The following is a 19014-nucleotide window of genomic DNA, read 5'->3' as shown; positions in this document are numbered from 1 at the left end:
CTTTTTCGACAACCACATGGTGGTTCTGCAAACACAAAAAGCACGCCATCTTTGAACGACTTGTTAGATCGAAAAAATCATACTGGAAACGTTTATAATTCTTCGTGTTGTTTAGAATCAATTTTGCCTTCTGCAATGTCTTCTGAAAAGATAAATACACGCGTCATCCAGGTGACAAATGTTGCACCGGCTGCGTCAAAGGACCAAATGAAGACACTTTTTGGATACATTGGCAGAATCGATGAAATCAAACTTTATCCTCCAGAAGCAATTCTTCCAGACCCGGAGATGGACCCTATGATGTAAGGAAATTTGGAGACGGTGTTACTTAAACTGTTGTATTCTCGTATATGCAATGGTTCATTTCAATGCATATATATGTGGCACGCCTAGATATGGGTCCAAAATTACTTGTAAACTGTCTGGGTACCGAACCGGTCCGTAATCATTTTGTGTGGTTGTGGATCGATACAACAGAAAGTCAGATCGTCCTCTGTTTCCTGTCTATCTTTTACAATTATTTAAAAAAAAAATAATAATTGCAGTGTATTTTGCAGATAAAATTATCATTTTTAAAGGGACAATTCACTCAGGCTAATTCTTTTACATAACCAAGAAGTGAAATATGGTATAAATGTATTGTTCTATATTTCTTATGAAAAAAATAACGTTTAAACATTGACAAATTCCACGTCATTGTTAAGTATTTTAATTAATATCGTTGAAATATCAAATCGTTGATCAATACGATTAAGCAGGTAGAATATGGGTGCTGTACCTATACCCGAGCCAAAGTCACGCACGTTAAACAAATGAACTACTTAACCACTGCGAAGGTGATAAAATGATTTTGAGGCAAGATAATTCACCTAATAAGGTAAACAAACTATAGTCAGAGCGATTTGAGCAGTTATAGACAAAAGTTGCATTACTCTACGAGCAAGGGACAGGGTTCGGCATATAAGAAGTTCGACCACAATGTGTAATGGCGGACAGCGAGCGAGTTTGAAAATTTCACACACATGTCACCACCATTGTCTTTTCAGGCACATCACAGTAAAACCGACTGATCTAAATTCCATTAGAACTGGGTTTTTCCGATATATGTACAAATTTTAATGTTCTCTTAGAATGAATTGTCCCTTTAATATTTTTTCTCATTTTTTATGAAATATTGAAAATTCGGATAAAATGGTGAAATAAAAATGACCAACATTAAAGATGCTCCACCGCTGACAAATAGTATTTTTTCACTATCAAAAAGAGGAGCAGACGATTTAGTAATTTTCTTCAGTTACAAAAGTTATTTACTATACACCATTACCAACATAGAGAAGTTTCAGCTTCTTATTTTACTTCAAGTTAAAGATATGAAAAATAATTGATTGCATCCCGAAAAAATTCCATGGCACTATATCCTATATGGATGGCACTGATTGCGCCTGCACCAAAGGCAAAATAATCTTTTAATTTTTTTTTTGTGTTAATTAGACATATATATACATGATTAAACACCAATTGTTGTTCAAATGATGAATATCGTTTATGCTCTGTCGGCGGTGGAGCATCTTTAATATTCTTGTAACCTGATAAACTGCATCATTATAAAATATCTTTGCCTGCATTGCAGACTGGATATAGAACCCCATCAGGGCATCTAGTAGACCATTGAGAGTATGTTTTTGACTTCCAAAAATCAGATTTGACTCTTGGGTTTGAAGCACATGTCTAGATCTGTTTGTCAAATGTTTAGACTCTTCAAATTTCTGAGAAATTGTTGATTTGACTCCTGATACTGCTAGATAACCCTACATTTAAGTAATCAATAATTTATCCAAATCTAATGCGGGATTCTGTGAAATAAAAACACTCGAAAAATTGTTTAATACATTTTCACCAAACAGATTGTTTGCAAATAATGAACTATTCAATTCCATTATATAATCAGCTTGCAAAGAAACAGTTCACTGTATGGATAATGTCTTACTGTGACCTTTTCCGATGTCCAAACATTAATGTAACTTCTTTCTTATTTTTCTATGAGAACATTATATTCCACAGCTTTCAATGCCTTATGTATATATATAGACTAGTAATACACTTGTATAATTTCCACTCTTTCTGTTAACAGGCAGTCCGAAAGCAACGCGACTCCCAAGGTGTGCTATGTGAAATTTGATGATGTCACAAGTACTGGTGTTGCTTTACATCTCACTAACACTGTCTTCATTGACCGTGCTCTCATCGTCGTCCCAGTTATGGATGGTAAAACTTTTTGCTGTTATACCTAGCTAAGTAATGTTGATGTCAGTGTTTCAATCAAAGTGTTTTCTTCTTCAGAAGAGTAACATATATATGTATTTATATATATCACTGTAAATTGTACCTTTTGGGGGTACAGATATTCAAAATATCGCATTTTAAAGTTCCCATGCTACATATCTTTTAAGGATCAGACATGAAATAGACTTGTGTTATTTATTGTTTAAACATGATTTACAGGTAAGATTCCTGATGAAAGTATCGCTCTACAGCTTGCTCCGTCTGCTGTTGCTGGGATGATGCCAGGGCAACCAACATGGCCTAGCAACGTTATCAGTCAGGTAATAAGATTCAGTAGTTTTATTTAATTAACACACAATACAATTTTGCAAAGTTCTGACCCTTTTTGATTATTTATGTTTGAAAAAAGTTCATTTTTACCTTAATTTGGGAATACAAATGGTATATTGAAGAAGAAATTTCCAGGCCTCAGATAGCCCGGAGCTTTTCCTGACATTCCTTCAAAGGCAAAGCCATTAGCATACATATTCATATTTGATAACTTGTCTTAGTTGTATATTGTAATTATAATTATGTAAATATTATAATTTATAATGAACATAATATTGCAATATATTTTTCCAGATGACTGGAGTTGGATCAAGCCAGATGATCACAACTTATGATCCACGTATGACAGCCTTGGGATTACCCCAGTACCCACCTCTACCCGGAAACACAGACCCAACTAAAATAGAGGAAATCCGACGCACAGTTTATATTGGCAACCTTGACCAGACTGTAAGTGGGTCCGGAAACAATTAAACTTTTCTATCAGAGATTGAGTCTGGAAAGTCTGAAGTCACATTTAAGAATCAATGTCATATAGTAATAATTTATGAAAAAGTTTTATACTATAGAAAATGTGAAATATACACATGGTTTTGTGTATAGATTCACGTAAAAGCAAACACGCTTATAATGATCGATTGTGAAGGTATGAGAACTATACTCAATTTGACAGAAGATTTTCCATGACTTTGGTGTGAAGTAGGTTTGATGATTCACAAAACTTAAGAAGCACAATACGCTGAAGACTCACAAACAAGTCCACTTGCTGTTATTTTGGTATCATTATTTTAAGCAGAATTTTCACATAATGGCTTCTTTACAGACATATTCTTTTTTAGTAACAAGAAATAAAATTGTATGACAACTCCTACAGATAAGGGAACATTTTTAACATGGATGCTTTAGAAATATTTGTGGTAGATGTTAATTTTAGATAAATGGTTTTGTGTAGACATATATTCTATTTTATTAGGAATCTTTTCTTTACAGGTTGCTGCTGATCAGCTTCTAAAGTTCTTCTCTCAAGTGGGGGAAATAAAGTATGTGAGAATGGCCGGCGATGAAAGTCTTTTGTCCCGATTTGCCTTTGTAGAGTTCACTGACCAGAGATCTGTGGTCACTGCTCTTACATACAATGGGGTCGTATTCCAGGGAAGGCCAATCAGGTGAGTGCTGGCTTATTTCTTGTATGTTCTTTTGTTTTGATGTAAAAAAAATGGCGTACTAACATTACACCTTGTATTGATAGGTGTAAGTTTTGCCTTCTGTAGAAAATTTAACTGAGAATCTGAATTTTGCCTTCGAAAATTTTTTTATTTGAGAACCCAATTTACCTTCACAATTCAGATTACAAAGAATTAAGAATAACAAAGGTCTGCTTGAGACAGTCCCTTGTTAGTAATGATAACAATCATGCTTACTACCATTACATTGAATTCCTGTTCATTGTACAGTAAATGGGTTTGGATTCGTCATTTCAGTGTCGGCCATGCTACCAATGCCATAAACAAACCCATTACGAAGACCCAGCAGGCAGCCCAGCGGGAGATAGAGGAAGCTATGAAGAAGGTGAAGGAGGCCCAATCTCTTATCACAGCTGCTGTCGACGACAAAGGTTAGTGCTGTATCCTGAGAATCCTTACGCTGATAGACTTTGAAATAGATTCTTTGACATATTGTCATACACTAGTATTTAAGACTTCAACACAAAAGTTAAAACAGAAATTATTTAAATTTATCTCTATAGTTAACACTAATTGTTATTTCAAAAAGATAAATTTTGGATTAACATTTTGATACTCATTAGATCAGTTCTGCAATTATTTACTAAGTTGATCATAAATTAATGTTAATCTCTGAGGATATGAATAGAAACAGTTTCCATATTTACCATCATTTGTTTTGTATTATAGGAAGAGACAGAAGCAGGTCACGTTCTACAAAGCGATATCGGTCAAGGTCTCGCTCAAAGAGGCGTAGTCGTTCTAGGTCAAGGAGGCGTGACCGGTCTCGTAAAAGGTCAAGGTCCAGAAGAAGATCTAGGTCAAGGTCGCGTAGAAGGTCAAGGTCAAGAAGATCTAGATCAAGGAGACGCTCTAGGTCCAGGTCAAGGACTCGCAGAAGGTTTGTTAAGAAAATTTGACCAGTCAAAACAATCTGTGCAGACTTTTTTAAAACTATTTAGTTATTATTGATTGTCATTTAATCTGGAATGCTACATGTATGTACCAAACTTTTTAATGACCTGTGCCTTTTACAAATGTATTATAATTGTAAATGTTTTGTGCAAGAACCATATCTTTATAGAACCTCTGATATATTTAGATACTGAAAGATGAACAAGATATCCTTTATCTTCTTCTGATATATATATATAGATATAGCGTGTTCATGAATTGTTTCATCTATAGGTCACGCAAGAGGTCTCGTGACCGATCCCGCCACAGGAGTCGATCAAGGTCTAGAACTCGAAGCAAACGTTCAAGATCAAGATCAAGGTGAGAGTAGTTAATATATAATGGTTTGAAAACAGCCATATAATGCATACATTCTAAAGAGTGAAAGGGGTTGTTCAAAGTTTGATTTACTCAAAACAAATTGCAAAATTGTTCATACATATGAAAGGCTGAAATAAAAGATTACTGCTGTAAATGCTCAGTTCAATACATGGGCCAGGTTTTGCTTTAGAGATTTGGATGTTTATTAATCAAGGTTTGAACAACCAAGCTAGTACAGTAGTTTCCATTTCAAACTTATTTTTTTTAATTTTCAGTTATTTCTGAAATATTGATTTATTTGGTGAATACTTGAAAAACAGGTTCATTTATGAAAGGGGTTTTCTGTTCGATTTATGGCAAAGTGAAGGACACTAATTTGCAGCAAAAACTAGATTATATCTTCACATAATACTTTTTTGATATAGATGAATTTCTTTGATTCACAACTTTTCATTGAAATAAATCTATATGTGCTCCTACTAACCCCTACTTTTGATATCTTGTGCTGATGCACTCTTGTTTTGTGACATCTTTTAAATTATATAATCATGATGTCTCCTTGAAAACAAACCTAATCATCTATCTTGTTCTCTTAGTAACTTTTTAAAAGAAATGGTCAAGTTTATTAGATAAAATTTCTCTCCTCAAAACATTCTATAATGTCTTCAGAGGTATCCATTATGGGAGTAGATTTACCCTATTATAAAACTTGATTCAGGTCAGGGTACTGGTATATACTGTAGTTTGTTATTTATGCGAGTTAAAATATTTCATGATTTTAAAAAAAAATGAGAACATATTTTAGTGATATTCATGTTTTTCAATTTGGCTTTCAGGGTATACATGACTCTATCAATGTCCCATTTTTGTTTTTGGCGGATACATTTTTGATAATCATAGTATGGCCTTTGAAATTTATGAAAATATCCCCGCAAAAATAACGGGCTATATGGTACTTCTTTAAAAAGTGGTTTCATTGTGACTGTATATTCCGTCTTTGCATATTACAGAATAACCAATTTCGGTTAGGTATCCTTGTGTCGTCATTATCTTGTGAGAGGAATTCGTGTTGTTTTCTCTGAAAATTATATGGCACGATGCTCACAAACAAATGACATCATGGTCAACCTACCCACGAGGGCAGATAACATTATAATATTCATTTTTAAGTCCTTTGATAATATGGTTTCATTTCTGACTTAAAAATAATTGATATACATGTAGTATCTTTCTTATTTGTTTCATTTTCCATGTCACAGATGTTGATGTTGATATTGTATATACACTTGTACTGAGTCAACGTTCTTACATTAAAGCAGTATATAGAATTATAATTAATGTTGTAAAAATTTAGGTAAAAACCAATTAGAGTACAAATTTTTAAAAGTTATAAGAGCAAAAATCATACCCTTCTTAGGATTTTAGACATTTTATCACCAATAGTGTTGATGATAATTTTTTTTTTTTTTTCATAGTTAGATGATCATGAACATTACAACACAGTGTTAAGAACTGTAATAAATTGAAAATTAAGGCAAGAAAAAAACACAATAGTAAAATAATAAAATTTCTTGTGTATGTTCTACATATACAGTATATGGTACAAAGGAATAGAACAAAACTATTGTTGGGCATGATACAAATTTAACAAAAAGGAAATTAAGCTTAAGTCTATTTTATTTTCATATGATAAATAAGAAATCAGCATGTTTTGAAAGTTAAAAAACAATGCCAGTGTCATTGAATGGCTGAGAAAGCTGTGAATTGTAGAAATTTATTGGCCGTGACATTCATGTAAAAAAATACATAAAGTTGAGTTTTGAGTTAAAGAAAATTGTTTATTACAGATCCAAGCAAGAATCCAATGAAAAGTGAGTTGTGATTAATAAAATAATAATTTATGAGTTTCATTAAGGATTTTAGGATGGGAGTTTTAAGTTCATTATCATTGAAGGTTATTAGCAACAACAAAAATGATGATAATGATGGGGAAAATCCCAATACGTGTACTTTTTACTAAAAAAAAAAACACCAAAAAATCTATACAGGGGCCCTACATTTACTATATCTAGCTATCTGTCAACCTGCAGTCTGTCTATCCACAATTGGTTTCCAGGGAATTCCTCAAAAGTCATAGTTCTTTTGGTTTGAAATTAGAAATGGTATGATAAGGGTGCAAAATTCCCCCAGGGAAATTTAAAATGGCCACTGTCCTCTTAAAACTTGTATTTTATAGTAACTGTAAATTAAAATTAATATATAAGAGTGGTCTTTGTCACTAGTTGTCCCAGGGTAGAGAAGTAACCAAAAGCGTTAATGTAGCTATATAGCCCCTTGAGGGCTGATCAGTGCACGTAGGCACTTTTTGAATGATGTCAGTTTTTAAGTTTAAAAAAAAAAAAAAAAAGTGATGCTTGTACTTATTTTTTATTTCTCAAGATAATTATAAGTAGCTTTAATATTTCTTGCAGATCCAAGCAAGGGTCAACAGAAAAGTGAGTTTAAAGTGATTGCATTAACATTATGTATAAACTTTCTTTTTTTTTCGTCTGATCAAATAGCAAAATATTAAAAGCTTGAGAAGTTAATTTGATAATTTTGTCTTTTAATCATCTTCCCATTTTTTCCCCATTAATACAAAAAAAAAGTACCAAGAAATAAAATCCATATGAATTTCCGTGGCATGAAGAATTTTTTTAGTTGTAACATACTCTTCTTTCCTTTTTGAAGAAGTACTGACGAGAAAGGAAAGAACTATTTCCCTACAAGGTAAATAAGAGTCCTAGTTCACCAAGTACTTTTTCTATAATTACCATTCATTATTGACTGGATTCATAATATCATGAACGTTGAATTCGTAGCTATTTAAATATCTTTACATTTAACATTTACTCATATCTTAACGTATCGCTCATAATATGAAACTGACTTGAAGGATGAAGTTTTAAAATGAAAATTTGTTTTGTAATTTCATAGCTTTAAACGGCCGAAATATGATAATGTACATTTGTGTTTTTATAAGTGAGGTAGGGCTTCTATGTTCCTTGTGCATGTGGTGGCAAGACCCTCTAAAATGAAGCTTTGTTTCCTGTTTAGGGGTCCACTGCGGGGTCAAATCATCTTCCCACTCAGGTAGTATGACCCCTCGCTCTACTCACTCCGTTTCTTCTCTGTGGCCCTTTTTTTTTTATCGCGTGCATGATGTCATTTCCTAGATCAGTGTTGTACCAGATACATGTGATGTTTTAAGAATATCAAACTTTTATGCTCCCCAAAATAAGAATTAAAAAACTCATAGCTGGTACATAGAGATATTCTAAAGTAGATCTTCTAGATATTTGTTTACGAAGTGGAAACGTCATCTTTAATTTTGCCTGTGATTCGGAGTTTGAACAATTGTTTTCTCATACATACCAATACTGAATGACATCGTGGAAGATTCATTCTTATGAGACGAGGACAAGAGAAATTTACCAAACTATGTACATGTAGGGTTGATTAATTTCTACATTCATGAATTACGTGTTGTATGATGGAGGGGGGTAATACATCACATATGGTATAGGGGAGACTGAACACAATAACGGTATGATTCAATAAGCAGCACATTTATCATTATGTATACCCAGTATAAAAAATAAAGACAGTATTCATGACTATACGGCATTGGTGTTTTGCACAAACTAGGGTCTTAACATATAATTCATTTATCTTTATATAGTAGAAAAAATCCTGAAATCTTTGCTAAATTTCAGAATCCCAACATGAAAACAAATAAATTCACGTTCGATCTAAAAAATTTAAATACAGAGAAAAAGTAACAGGAACTAATGTATACCTTTAATTACAATTTTTTAAGTACATGTCATCATAAAAGTGGACACAGTTTTTACCACATTTCTTTCATGTTAAATCATAATTAAGATATTCTTCTCATTGGAAAATGGAAATGTATTAATTATTGATTTTGACATACTTATTACTTTCTGATTTGATTGTAACCATGCGAATAGTTTTTTCATTGACATGTTTTTGGCTGATGAGAAATCTACATGCAGTAAATATGTCTCAAAAGTCAATGAATTAATCATGACCAATCATGCACTTAATTATATTTATGTAATGTTATTATTTCAGCGTCTACTTTTACAACCGTCACCAATATAATTTACAATTGTCTCCCTTTGATATCTGAGTCCACATTTCTGTAGTTTTTAAGCCATTTAGCAAACATTTAAGTTTTTTGAGTCTTTTACACACTACAGAAAATATTGCACACCCAGGTAATGGTTTGAATTTTTTAAACAAATTATATATATTGGCATTTGAAAGTATAAAAAAAACCATTGAACACATATGAATTCATAAACTTTATATAAGTTTGTCCATGATAGCTTTAAATAAGCATAATTATCTCTTTCAGATTAGTGTGCCAGCCAAAATTATTTAAAATGCATAATCATCAAATACATGTAAATAAAAAGATCAGTATTTTAAAATGAGAATGAACAGTGACTGAATAAGAATTTACATTTGTATACTTAAGATAATATGTGTTTTTAAAAAAAGGCGAGGCTATATTCCTGAAGGACTAAAATCAAATTTTAACTCATTCAACCCTGTAGACACATTTAGGCTCTTCTAAGTCAAAGACTAGGCCAGTCCATTATGGAATTTTAGGGGTAATGAGTTAAACATCTAGTATGTGATAAAATTATAAGACTTAATCGGAGAATTTAAAGGTTAATATAGGAAATATATTTCTAAACTCAGTTTTATAATTTATATAATCAGGGCAACTTACCATCAACTCAACACAAAATATATTCTTAAACTCAATTTTATAGTTCAGGTCAACTCCACACGAATCCATAGTACTGTATAACATAAAATGTTTGTGTACATTCCTTCATGGTTTGAGACTTTAAAATCATTATGTGAGTTGAAATATCTGAGTTAGCGCTTTGAATAATGTATAGAGCAACATTTTGTTTTTTAATAGCTATACATGGTACATTAGCAACCACAAAAACTGTAAACATTTTTACACAACGAATATTTCATGTTATATATGGATTTAGATTGCTGTTTGTATATATATTTGCTGCACTGATCTTTTCCCAGGAGATGCATTAGAATAGTATCAATATATCTTACCAGTGTTTTATTTATGATAATTAGAAAAAATAAATCATTCATGGAATCTTATGATTTCTAAATTTTTCTTTTGCAGGCGTAAATCAAGGACACCTCCTAGAGCCTATTCTCGCCGCTCAAGGTCAAGGTCAGTGATACCACTGTATAAATTATTACAATGTTGGTGTATTGTATTGAATTAGTTTTGTTTCTTTTCTCATATTATTTTAGCCTCTGTATTTAGATTTTATTTTGATGAAAAACAGAAAAATGAAGGATAAAGAAATTTCAAACACAGGCAACATTTATATAAGGTATCATTACCATGTTGACTGCTTTTTTCACTTTTTTCTCTTTCCTTGAACTTATTAGACACAGCCTTCATGCTTGGGAATATTTTTCAATGGATCAACTTGACGAGGCCTAGGTCACTTAATAAATGCAAAAGCTGATTCTATGTGATAACTCAAATTTGGTGAAATTCTTGTTCAATAATAGTCTATATTTTCTATGAAACAACAACAAAATATAAATATTATTATTTTTTTAGCGCAGTATGTGTGGTAGCGTTTCATAAAATGAAACATGCATAATGATATGTAATTATATTGTGCTTTCAGGAGTCGCAGAAGAAGCCGTACACCAAGGCGCTCACGTTCTAGAGAAAGGAAGAAGTCACTATCCCCACCAAAATTGGAAAGGGAAGACAGCAAGACTGGCAAACAGAAGGAAGAATCTGAGGCTCCTCCAGCTCTTGCAGAGTAGGTAGTCCAAGAGTTCTTACTGAAACGTTTTGTTTGTAATATCTTTGATAGTCTTACATTTGAAAGTTTTTCTTAAAATTTCAAGTTATATCGACCCCAACAAGTAAAAGACCTTCATCACAAGCCTTATAAAGCTATACTTTTACTGTCAACCACCTTTCTTTCACGAATTTCATAATTAAGGTGTAAATTCAAGAAAGTTGATCTCCACAAGTTATCATTTACTTAAATATTGTTGAAAGATGTTTCGATTTAGTTTCTGAATCTGCGAAAAAATGATCTCCATCATTTTGATTTGAAGTGAAATTGCCAAATTTACTAGTCCCGAAAGTTGGTTTACATTTGTGAAATATTAATCTAAGATAGAGTACTTTGTAAAAAGGGTTACAAAGTCACTTTAGATCCTTTTGGGGTATTCCTTCTGATAGAAGTCTCACTTTACTGTATATATATTCTGTATTTGCATATCAGAGTTATCTGTCCTTGCGGGTAGGTATTGATTGTGACACCTGATGTCATGTGTTTGCAAGTGTAATCTCATATTTTTCGGAGAAAATGATGTGAATTGCACTCACAAAATAATGACATCACAATGGATACCTACCAGCAAGGGAACTAACTCTGTAATATGCAGAGACGGAATAGTTGTTCGGTGATTATCATGGTCTTCCAGTGATAAGCCATATAGTTGACCTTTCTTGTCATTTGTTTTGCTTCATTCACTTAAGTTCACCAAAATTAAATTGAGAAATTATAATTTGACTCCCCCAGATATAAAAATTGATTTTTACTCCGCTCGCTACTTGTGTGATCGAGTTACTAATTGTTTTTATGCTCTAATTAAGTATAATTAAGATAACTTTAACAGGTAAGATTATATCCATTCTGATGTATTTTGTTTTAGTCCCCCATCTGACCAGACCAACACTACCAAACCATCCCAAAGGTAAAAAGCTTGTGTAGTCAAACGATAGTAATACAAAATAATATTACAGGAGAAAAAAATTATCCCTGAAGACGTGCAATCTATTAACTGTGATTACAGTTATAGGGAGGCTCTTTAAGTTGCTTTTGGCATGTGATTCTTAAATGCTGTTAAATACAGAATTTTAACAGGTAAGATTATATCCATTCTGATGTATTTTGTTTTAGTCCCCCATCTGACCAGACCAACACTACCAAACCATCCCAAAGGTAAAAAGCTTGTGTAGTCAAACGATAGTAATACAAAATAATATTACAGGAGAAAAAAATTATCCCTGTAGACGTGCAATCTATTAACTGTGATTACAGTTATAGGGAGGCTCTTTAAGTTGCTTTTGGCATGTGATTCTTAAATGCTGTTAAATACAGAATTTTAACAGGTAAGATTATATCCATTCTGATGTATTTTGTTTTAGTCCCCCATCTGACCAGACCAACACTACCAAACCATCCCAAAGGTAAAAAGCTTGTGTAGTCAAACGATAGTAATACAAAATAATATTACAGGAGAAAAAAATTATTCCTGAAGACGTGCAATCTATTAACTGTGATTACAGTTATAGGGAGGCTCTTTAAGTTGCTTTTGGCATGTGATTCTTAAATGCTGTTAAATACAGGAAGTTTAAGTAGTTAAACCCATTCACCCCTGAAACTTTATAATAGACTGTCTCACGTCTTGAAGAAGAAGAGTCCAAATGTGTTTTCAGGGGTGAAGGTTTTGAGTTTAACAAAACAGTTATGCGGTATCCATAAAAAAATTTCCCAAGACTATTGTAGCATCTGAGATGATATCCCTCACAGTGCTGTTCAAAGTGATATGACTAAAGAATGATAATTATATTAGAGGTTATAAAATATTTTCCTAGTGGTATTGTGTGTTCTCATATTAGCTCTACCTAGGGGTTGCAACTGCTGTGGCAGTAGATGCTGCTATTTATAGTGATGATGAAACTGGTTCTGTGACTGATGCATCCTGTGGGACTTGCAATTGTGTTAGACATTTCATGTTTCTTAACTTTGGCTCTAACTGAGTGTTAGTTATCAGATATCAACTTTATTCTGCACAGTGTACATGTAGTCACAGATAATACTGGATTAAAATGGATTTTGAGTCAGATATGGGGCATGGCATATCAAAGTGATGCTATACGAGTCTTTGTCTTGACTTACAACATGATTTAAAGCGTCTGTTTTTGGCTTATACATACGTAGTCTGTATATCGGAAAGTACTGCCACGAGCGTCACAAGCAGATGACTCCAAAATGTCACAGACAATTATTTGAATTTAACATCCAGAGTAGGGCTTTTGTCGCATCTGGATTCAGCTAACATAAATCAGTGACAGTTCAAAGGGCAATACCTAGTGCAAAACGGCTAGAGCCAAAGATTGTTTAGCATGACCCTGATTGCATTACTGTCAGATGTTCAATTGTCGTAAGGTTGAAATGAAGTCATGAAGAGATGATTTTATTCAGATTGTCCTGCCAAAAGCATGACATGCATATTTGTTATATACAGTTTACCCAGGCCCATACACTCTGTACAACAGTTTATATAATGTGATAAAGTGGTATTATCTTCTTGGTTTCCCTGAAAATAAGACTTAGATCATTTGTCACCAGTTTTTCGCCTACGTGGCTCCAACTGTTACTAGATTTTAAGACTAATGTGCTACTTGATAAACATTCATCATATACCTGTGACCATGACCTAAACAAGGCAATGGTGATATGAGCTGGGTGTTTTATGATATTAATCTGCTTTACATCATCCCCTGTTGCATATTGCTGTATTTCAATCTCTGTTTTGTCGTGTCGCGTAGCCCCACTCATTCCTCAGACGAAAAGGTTAAGCAAGATCCCACACTCAGGTAAACTAATTTCATGTCTTTGTCATTTTCAATCTTCTAATTCTTAATTTGCATGCAAACACCTGGTGGCTGGATTGATTATAAGACAGAAAATATATCAAAATGATTCTTCCAGAATTAATCCAAATACATATCCCAATTTAACTCTGTATATTTGCTTCGATTTTTATATTACATGACCTCTGGTTATTCGAATAAAAAATCTCAGAACTTTCAAAAAATTGAATTGGGTATTTTACAATTTTGCAATACATTGTATATATATATATTTTCGGCAAACTTCAGTGTTTGAAATATTACATTTAGCTGCCATTTTCAATGCTATGATGGGAAATTGTTCACATACTGTCATAGCTATAGATGTAGGCTAATTATGAATATTGGCTTAATTACCTGTTGATCATGTTGTTTCCATCCTCATCCAAAGCCTGGCACTTCCAAGATAAAACAAACAGGGTTTTTTTTTTATTTATATATGCATGCATCACGCTTAACTTTATAAGTACACCATTCAGTTAGATTGTTCACACATCCTGCATAATATTAATTTTGACAGTCAATTTAAAGTAATGCCTTTTAATGCAAGTTTTACAATGCGTCTTTCTATACATCATATTCTATCCTGTACTTTCTTATTCTTTGGGATTCAAGAAAAGATGAATATTTTGGGGTAAGAAACACAATTAGGTGTTATAAATTTTATCCACTAATTAATAAGAACTCTAATCCTAGGTTATACATTTTTGTATACATAGTATTTATCATTTTATTATATTGTGCGATTTGTGAAAAGGTGAATATTTAGTGCAAGAAGACTCTAACCCTTACCTGTATTATGCCAAAGGATGATATCTAAGTAACCAGGTAGAAAATAAATGACCCAACGTTTAGTCTGTGAACAAAAATATTGTAATGATAAGTTGATGTTACACTTGCAAGTCTGCTTTTGGGTTAAGGCTTCCCTTAGCAGGAAGCCTTTTTACATGTACATGTAAACCACATTGTATTTCCTATGATTAACTTGTGTTACATTCCAGCATGAGCATTGCCCTGATTAGTGAAAATCGACTAAGATTTAATCTACCGTAACTTGTGATTACAAAGAGTAATTTCAAAAGAGTCTAATCATAGATCAATTCAAAGCTCTTGTTTCTAGTTAAAGTTAGAAGTCCAAAGCCGTGTTCAGCGTAGTGATGCATTGTCGTTTTTACCATAATGGATAGATACCGTACTTAAAAAAAAATGCATTCTATTTAATCTTATTTTAGTGCAATTTATCTGGCACAAGAAGGCTTAAATAAGATTACCATCAGAATATGAACATCTACGGTCATTCCTGTTTTGTTTAAAGAAGTATCATAATCATTCCTTCTTGAAATGCTGCAGATCCTCCAGTGAGACTCGTAGTCGGAGTCGAAGTCCTGTAAGGAAAGGCTCTTCCAGTCCACGAAGGTCCTCCCGTAGTCCACCACCAAGGAAGAGTTCTCGCAGTCCTGTGAGAAAAGCGTCTCGCAGTCCTACAAAGAGGGCATCTCGCAGTCCTCGCCGAAGCCCGCGTAGGTCATCTCGCAGCCCTCGACGAAGCAGACGGTCCCGTAGTCGCAGCCGAAGCAGAGGGTAAGTTCTTAACATGGATTATAAATATATGTAACAGTTCAGATTTAACTAAGAATTTACAAGATGGGGCAATCATCTTGGATTTTGATAGTTAAAGTTTGTTACCGCTATTGTTCGGATGTACGGAAGAGATCTTTCTCAAATTTCACATGTACGTTCCCCTAGGACCCTAGTCATGCATATTTCATCTTTGATTTTGATAGTTAAATTTGTTACCGCTATTTTTCGAATGTACGGAAGAGATCTTCCTCAAATTTCACATGTACGTTCTCCTAGGACCCTAGTCATGCATATTTCATCTTTGATTTTGATAGTTAAAGTTTGTTACCGCTATTGCCATGGCGCGGTGTTCGTCGTCCGTCCATCCGTCAACATTTCCTTTAAATCGCTACTTGTCCTAGAGTTCTGCATGGATTTTAACCAAATTTGGTCAGAAACTTCCTTAGGGAAAGGGGATCAGATTTTGCATAAATGGTGACCCTGACCCCCTTGGGGCAGGAGGGGCGGGGCCCAATAGGGGTAATAGAGGTAAATCCTATAAATCGCTACTTGTCCTAGAGTTCTGCATGGATTGCAACCAAATTTGGCCAGAAACTTCCTTAGGGGAAGGGGATCAGATTTTGCATAAATGGTGACCCTGACCCCCCTGGGGCAGGAGGGGCATGGCCCAATAGGGGTAATAGAGGTAAATCCTATAAATCGCTACTTGTCCTAGAGTTCTGCATGGATTGCAACCAAATTTGGCCAGAAACTTCCTTAGGGGAAGGGGATCAGATTTTGCATAAATGATGACCCTGACCCCCCTGGGGCAGGAGGGGCGGGGCCCAATAGGGGTAATAGAGGTAAATCCTATAAATCGCTACTTGTCCTAGAGTTCTGCATGGATTGCAACCAAATTTGGCCAGAAACTTCCTTAGGGGAAGGGGATCAGATTTTGCATAAATGGTGACCCTGACCACCTTAGGCAGGAGGGGCGGGGCCCAAAAGGGGTAATAGAGGTAAATCCTATAAAACGCTACTTGTCCTAGAGTTCTGCATGGATTGCAACCAAATTTGGCCAGAAACTTCCTTAGGGGAAGGGGATCAGATTTTGCATAAATGGTGACCCTGACCCCCGTGGGGCAGGAGGGGCGGGGCCCAATAGGAATAATAGAGGTAAATCCTATAAATCACTACTTGTCCTAGAGTTCTGCATTGATTGTAACCAAATTTGGCCAGAAACATCCTTTGGGGAAGGGAAACAAAACTTGTGTAAATTTTGGCTCTGACCCCACTGGGGGCAGGAGGGGCGGGGCCCAATAGGGGAAATAGAGGTAAATCCTAAAAATCGCTACTTGTCCTAGAGTTCTGCATGGATTGTAACCAAATTTGGCCAGAAACATCCTTGAGGTTAACAGAATTCGTATAAATTTTGGCTTTGACCCCCTGGAGCAGAAAGAGTGGGGCCCAATAGGGGAATTAGAGGTAAATATTCAAATTCCTTTAGAAAAGAAACAATGAACTTATATTCAGAACATTACATAGCATTACAAACCAGGTGAGCGATACAGGCCCTCTGGGCCTCTTGTTCGAATGTACGGAAGGGATCTTTCTCAAATTTCACATGTAGGTTCCCCTAGGGCCCTAGTTGTGCATATTGCAATTTGAGACTGATCGCTCAACAAGATGCCCGACTTGCCACATCTTGTATTTTGGTACATGAAATTTGTTACCACTTTTTAGGCCCTAGTAGTGCATAATGCATTTTGGGACTGATCGGTCAACAAGATGGCTGACAGCCCGCCATATTGGATTTCATAGTTAAAGTTTGTTACCACTATTTCTCATAAAATAATCAAATGTCTATCTCAAATTTTATGTGTATTATGTTTAAAAAAGTTTGAAAAGCAGGGGAAAGATACCTTTTTCCATTGTCAGACAAAGATCATTCTTTGGTGGGCGCCAAGATCCCTCTTGAATCTCTTGTTCTTAAAAGTACACTATTGCAATGGAAGTCTCGGATTGTATTTAATTTGTTATGGTCAAGGATACCTACTACCGTTGGAACTTTTGTTTTTTGTTCAACATCCGAAGCTTCCATTGCCTTTGTTAAAGAATTAATCTTTTGCATGCTTTAAATTTGCAGTCTTTTAATTTACTGTTGGAAACAAATACCTTGATAAAAATTCTCTTTTTAATGAATTTATAGGAATTGATATTTACATAACAGTGTTATGTTTGTTTCTAATTTATATTTAATAATACTGAATTCTTGGTTGTATGGTTTTGTTTTTACAGAAAGAAGATAAGTAAGAGGAGTAGACGTAGCAGGAGTACATCCCGTCGCAGATCCCGCTCAACTTCTCGTCACAAGTGAGTTTAAGTTCCATGGTTTACACATATTGTTCATTCATTTTACCTTTATTTAAAGATATATTCTTTGCTTTTAATATTCAGGATTGTTTATTTAAGTCTTGGTCCCATATTCCCAACACAAAATGTTTAAACATATGTACTTTAAGATGCGTTTTACTTCTAGAAATTGTGGCTTGAACTTGTACTTTCTTCTCAAAATTTGAAAAGCGCTTTGTTGGACTCTTTGAAAGATACTATAAAGTTCTGATATTTTAATATAATTACATCACATTTTCAGATCTAGAAAGGACAAAAAACGTGACCGTAGCAGAGATAGAGATCGTGACCGTGATCGTGATAGGGAAGGTAAGAAGAAACGTCATAAGGACAAAGATAAAGAACGTGACCGCGAAGACAAACATAAGGAATCAAAGGTCAAGGACACAAAGGTCATACGTAACTATGATGAGGAGGAAAAACTACTCGAGAACAGCAACAGTGAATCGGAGGATAAACCAGTAAAATCAGCCCCTTCTGACATAAATCTTCAGTCTGTTGACATGGACATGAGTGACTGAGGTTTCATGTGTTACAAGGATTTATCCTGGGAGGAATTCAGAATATTTTAGGAATTATTCTCGAACACAGAGCTTGTTTAGAACAGGACTTTGTATACTGAACTATAAAGAAATTTGACATTTCTGTTTTTAAGTAGACCTTGAATATTATTTGAAGTCAAGTATATAGTTAATTTTTTGAAGGTATTTTCTTGCATCGTAAAAATCTTAAATGCACATGTGTTTAGTTAAAGCTCGATTAGTACAAGTACTGTACTTGTTAATACAATGTAAGTTGTATGTTTATCAATAGTGTCTGTTATGGAGATATGAAATTATGGGAATCTGAGTGATTTTTTTTTTCTGGACAATAGGTACATCATTTTGCATTGAAATAATATAATTATTATGGTACACAGTAAAATTTTGTGAAAAGGTTTTGCCATACTTGCTTATGATTAACTTCTATTCATGCTAAGAAAACTCTTTTGTCATGAAAAGAATAAGTTAAAATATGATTAAAGTCACCAAAAATGTACAACAACTTTTTTGTTTTTTGTATTATAGTGTGAGCAATAACATTGAATTTTTCCAATAATGCTTAAGAAATAGACATAAGTATATGAATTGTGTTGAAATT

General features: G+C 34.0%; 1 protein-coding gene across 13 annotated transcripts; it reads left to right on the top strand.

The window, feature by feature from the left end:
- The first annotated feature begins 15 nt into the window (after positions 1-15).
- LOC138324968 (splicing regulatory glutamine/lysine-rich protein 1-like) lies at positions 16-18918 on the top strand. 13 transcript variants are annotated; one of them, XM_069270261.1, is made up of 21 exons: positions 16-302; positions 2132-2265; positions 2503-2603; positions 2908-3063; positions 3604-3779; positions 4095-4228; positions 4527-4737; positions 5025-5111; positions 6959-6982; positions 7583-7606; positions 7842-7880; positions 8208-8243; positions 10345-10395; positions 10868-11008; positions 11916-11957; positions 12164-12205; positions 12412-12453; positions 13819-13866; positions 15253-15483; positions 17761-17835; positions 18116-18918. In XM_069270261.1, the coding sequence occupies exons 1-21, from the start codon at positions 136-138 to the stop codon at positions 18393-18395; spliced, it is 2241 nt and encodes a 746-aa protein (XP_069126362.1). In that variant the 5' UTR covers positions 16-135; the 3' UTR covers positions 18396-18918. The 13 variants fall into 13 exon arrangements, with proteins under 13 accessions (XP_069126362.1, XP_069126363.1, XP_069126366.1 ...); XM_069270262.1 differs by lacking the exon at positions 6959-6982; XM_069270265.1 differs by lacking the exon at positions 12164-12205.
- Positions 18919-19014: the final 96 nt, after the last annotated feature.

Source organism: Argopecten irradians, chromosome 6 (genome assembly GCF_041381155.1).
Source record: "Argopecten irradians isolate NY chromosome 6, Ai_NY, whole genome shotgun sequence".
Classification (NCBI taxonomy): domain Eukaryota; kingdom Metazoa; phylum Mollusca; class Bivalvia; order Pectinida; family Pectinidae; genus Argopecten; species Argopecten irradians.
Note: the sequence above shows the minus strand (reverse complement) of the source record. Positions and strands in the feature narration are given on the sequence as shown.

Bases quoted from the DNA above. Each gene is read 5' to 3' on its own strand.
- LOC138324968 (XM_069270261.1), top strand. From the start codon at position 136: ATGTCTTCTGAAAAGATAAATACACGCGTCATCCAGGTGACAAATGTT. The intron at 2,266-2,502 runs GTAAAACTTTTT...CATGATTTACAG, and splicing joins CGTCGTCCCAGTTATGGATG to GTAAGATTCCTGATGAAAGT. The intron at 2,604-2,907 runs GTAATAAGATTC...ATATTTTTCCAG, and splicing joins CTAGCAACGTTATCAGTCAG to ATGACTGGAGTTGGATCAAG.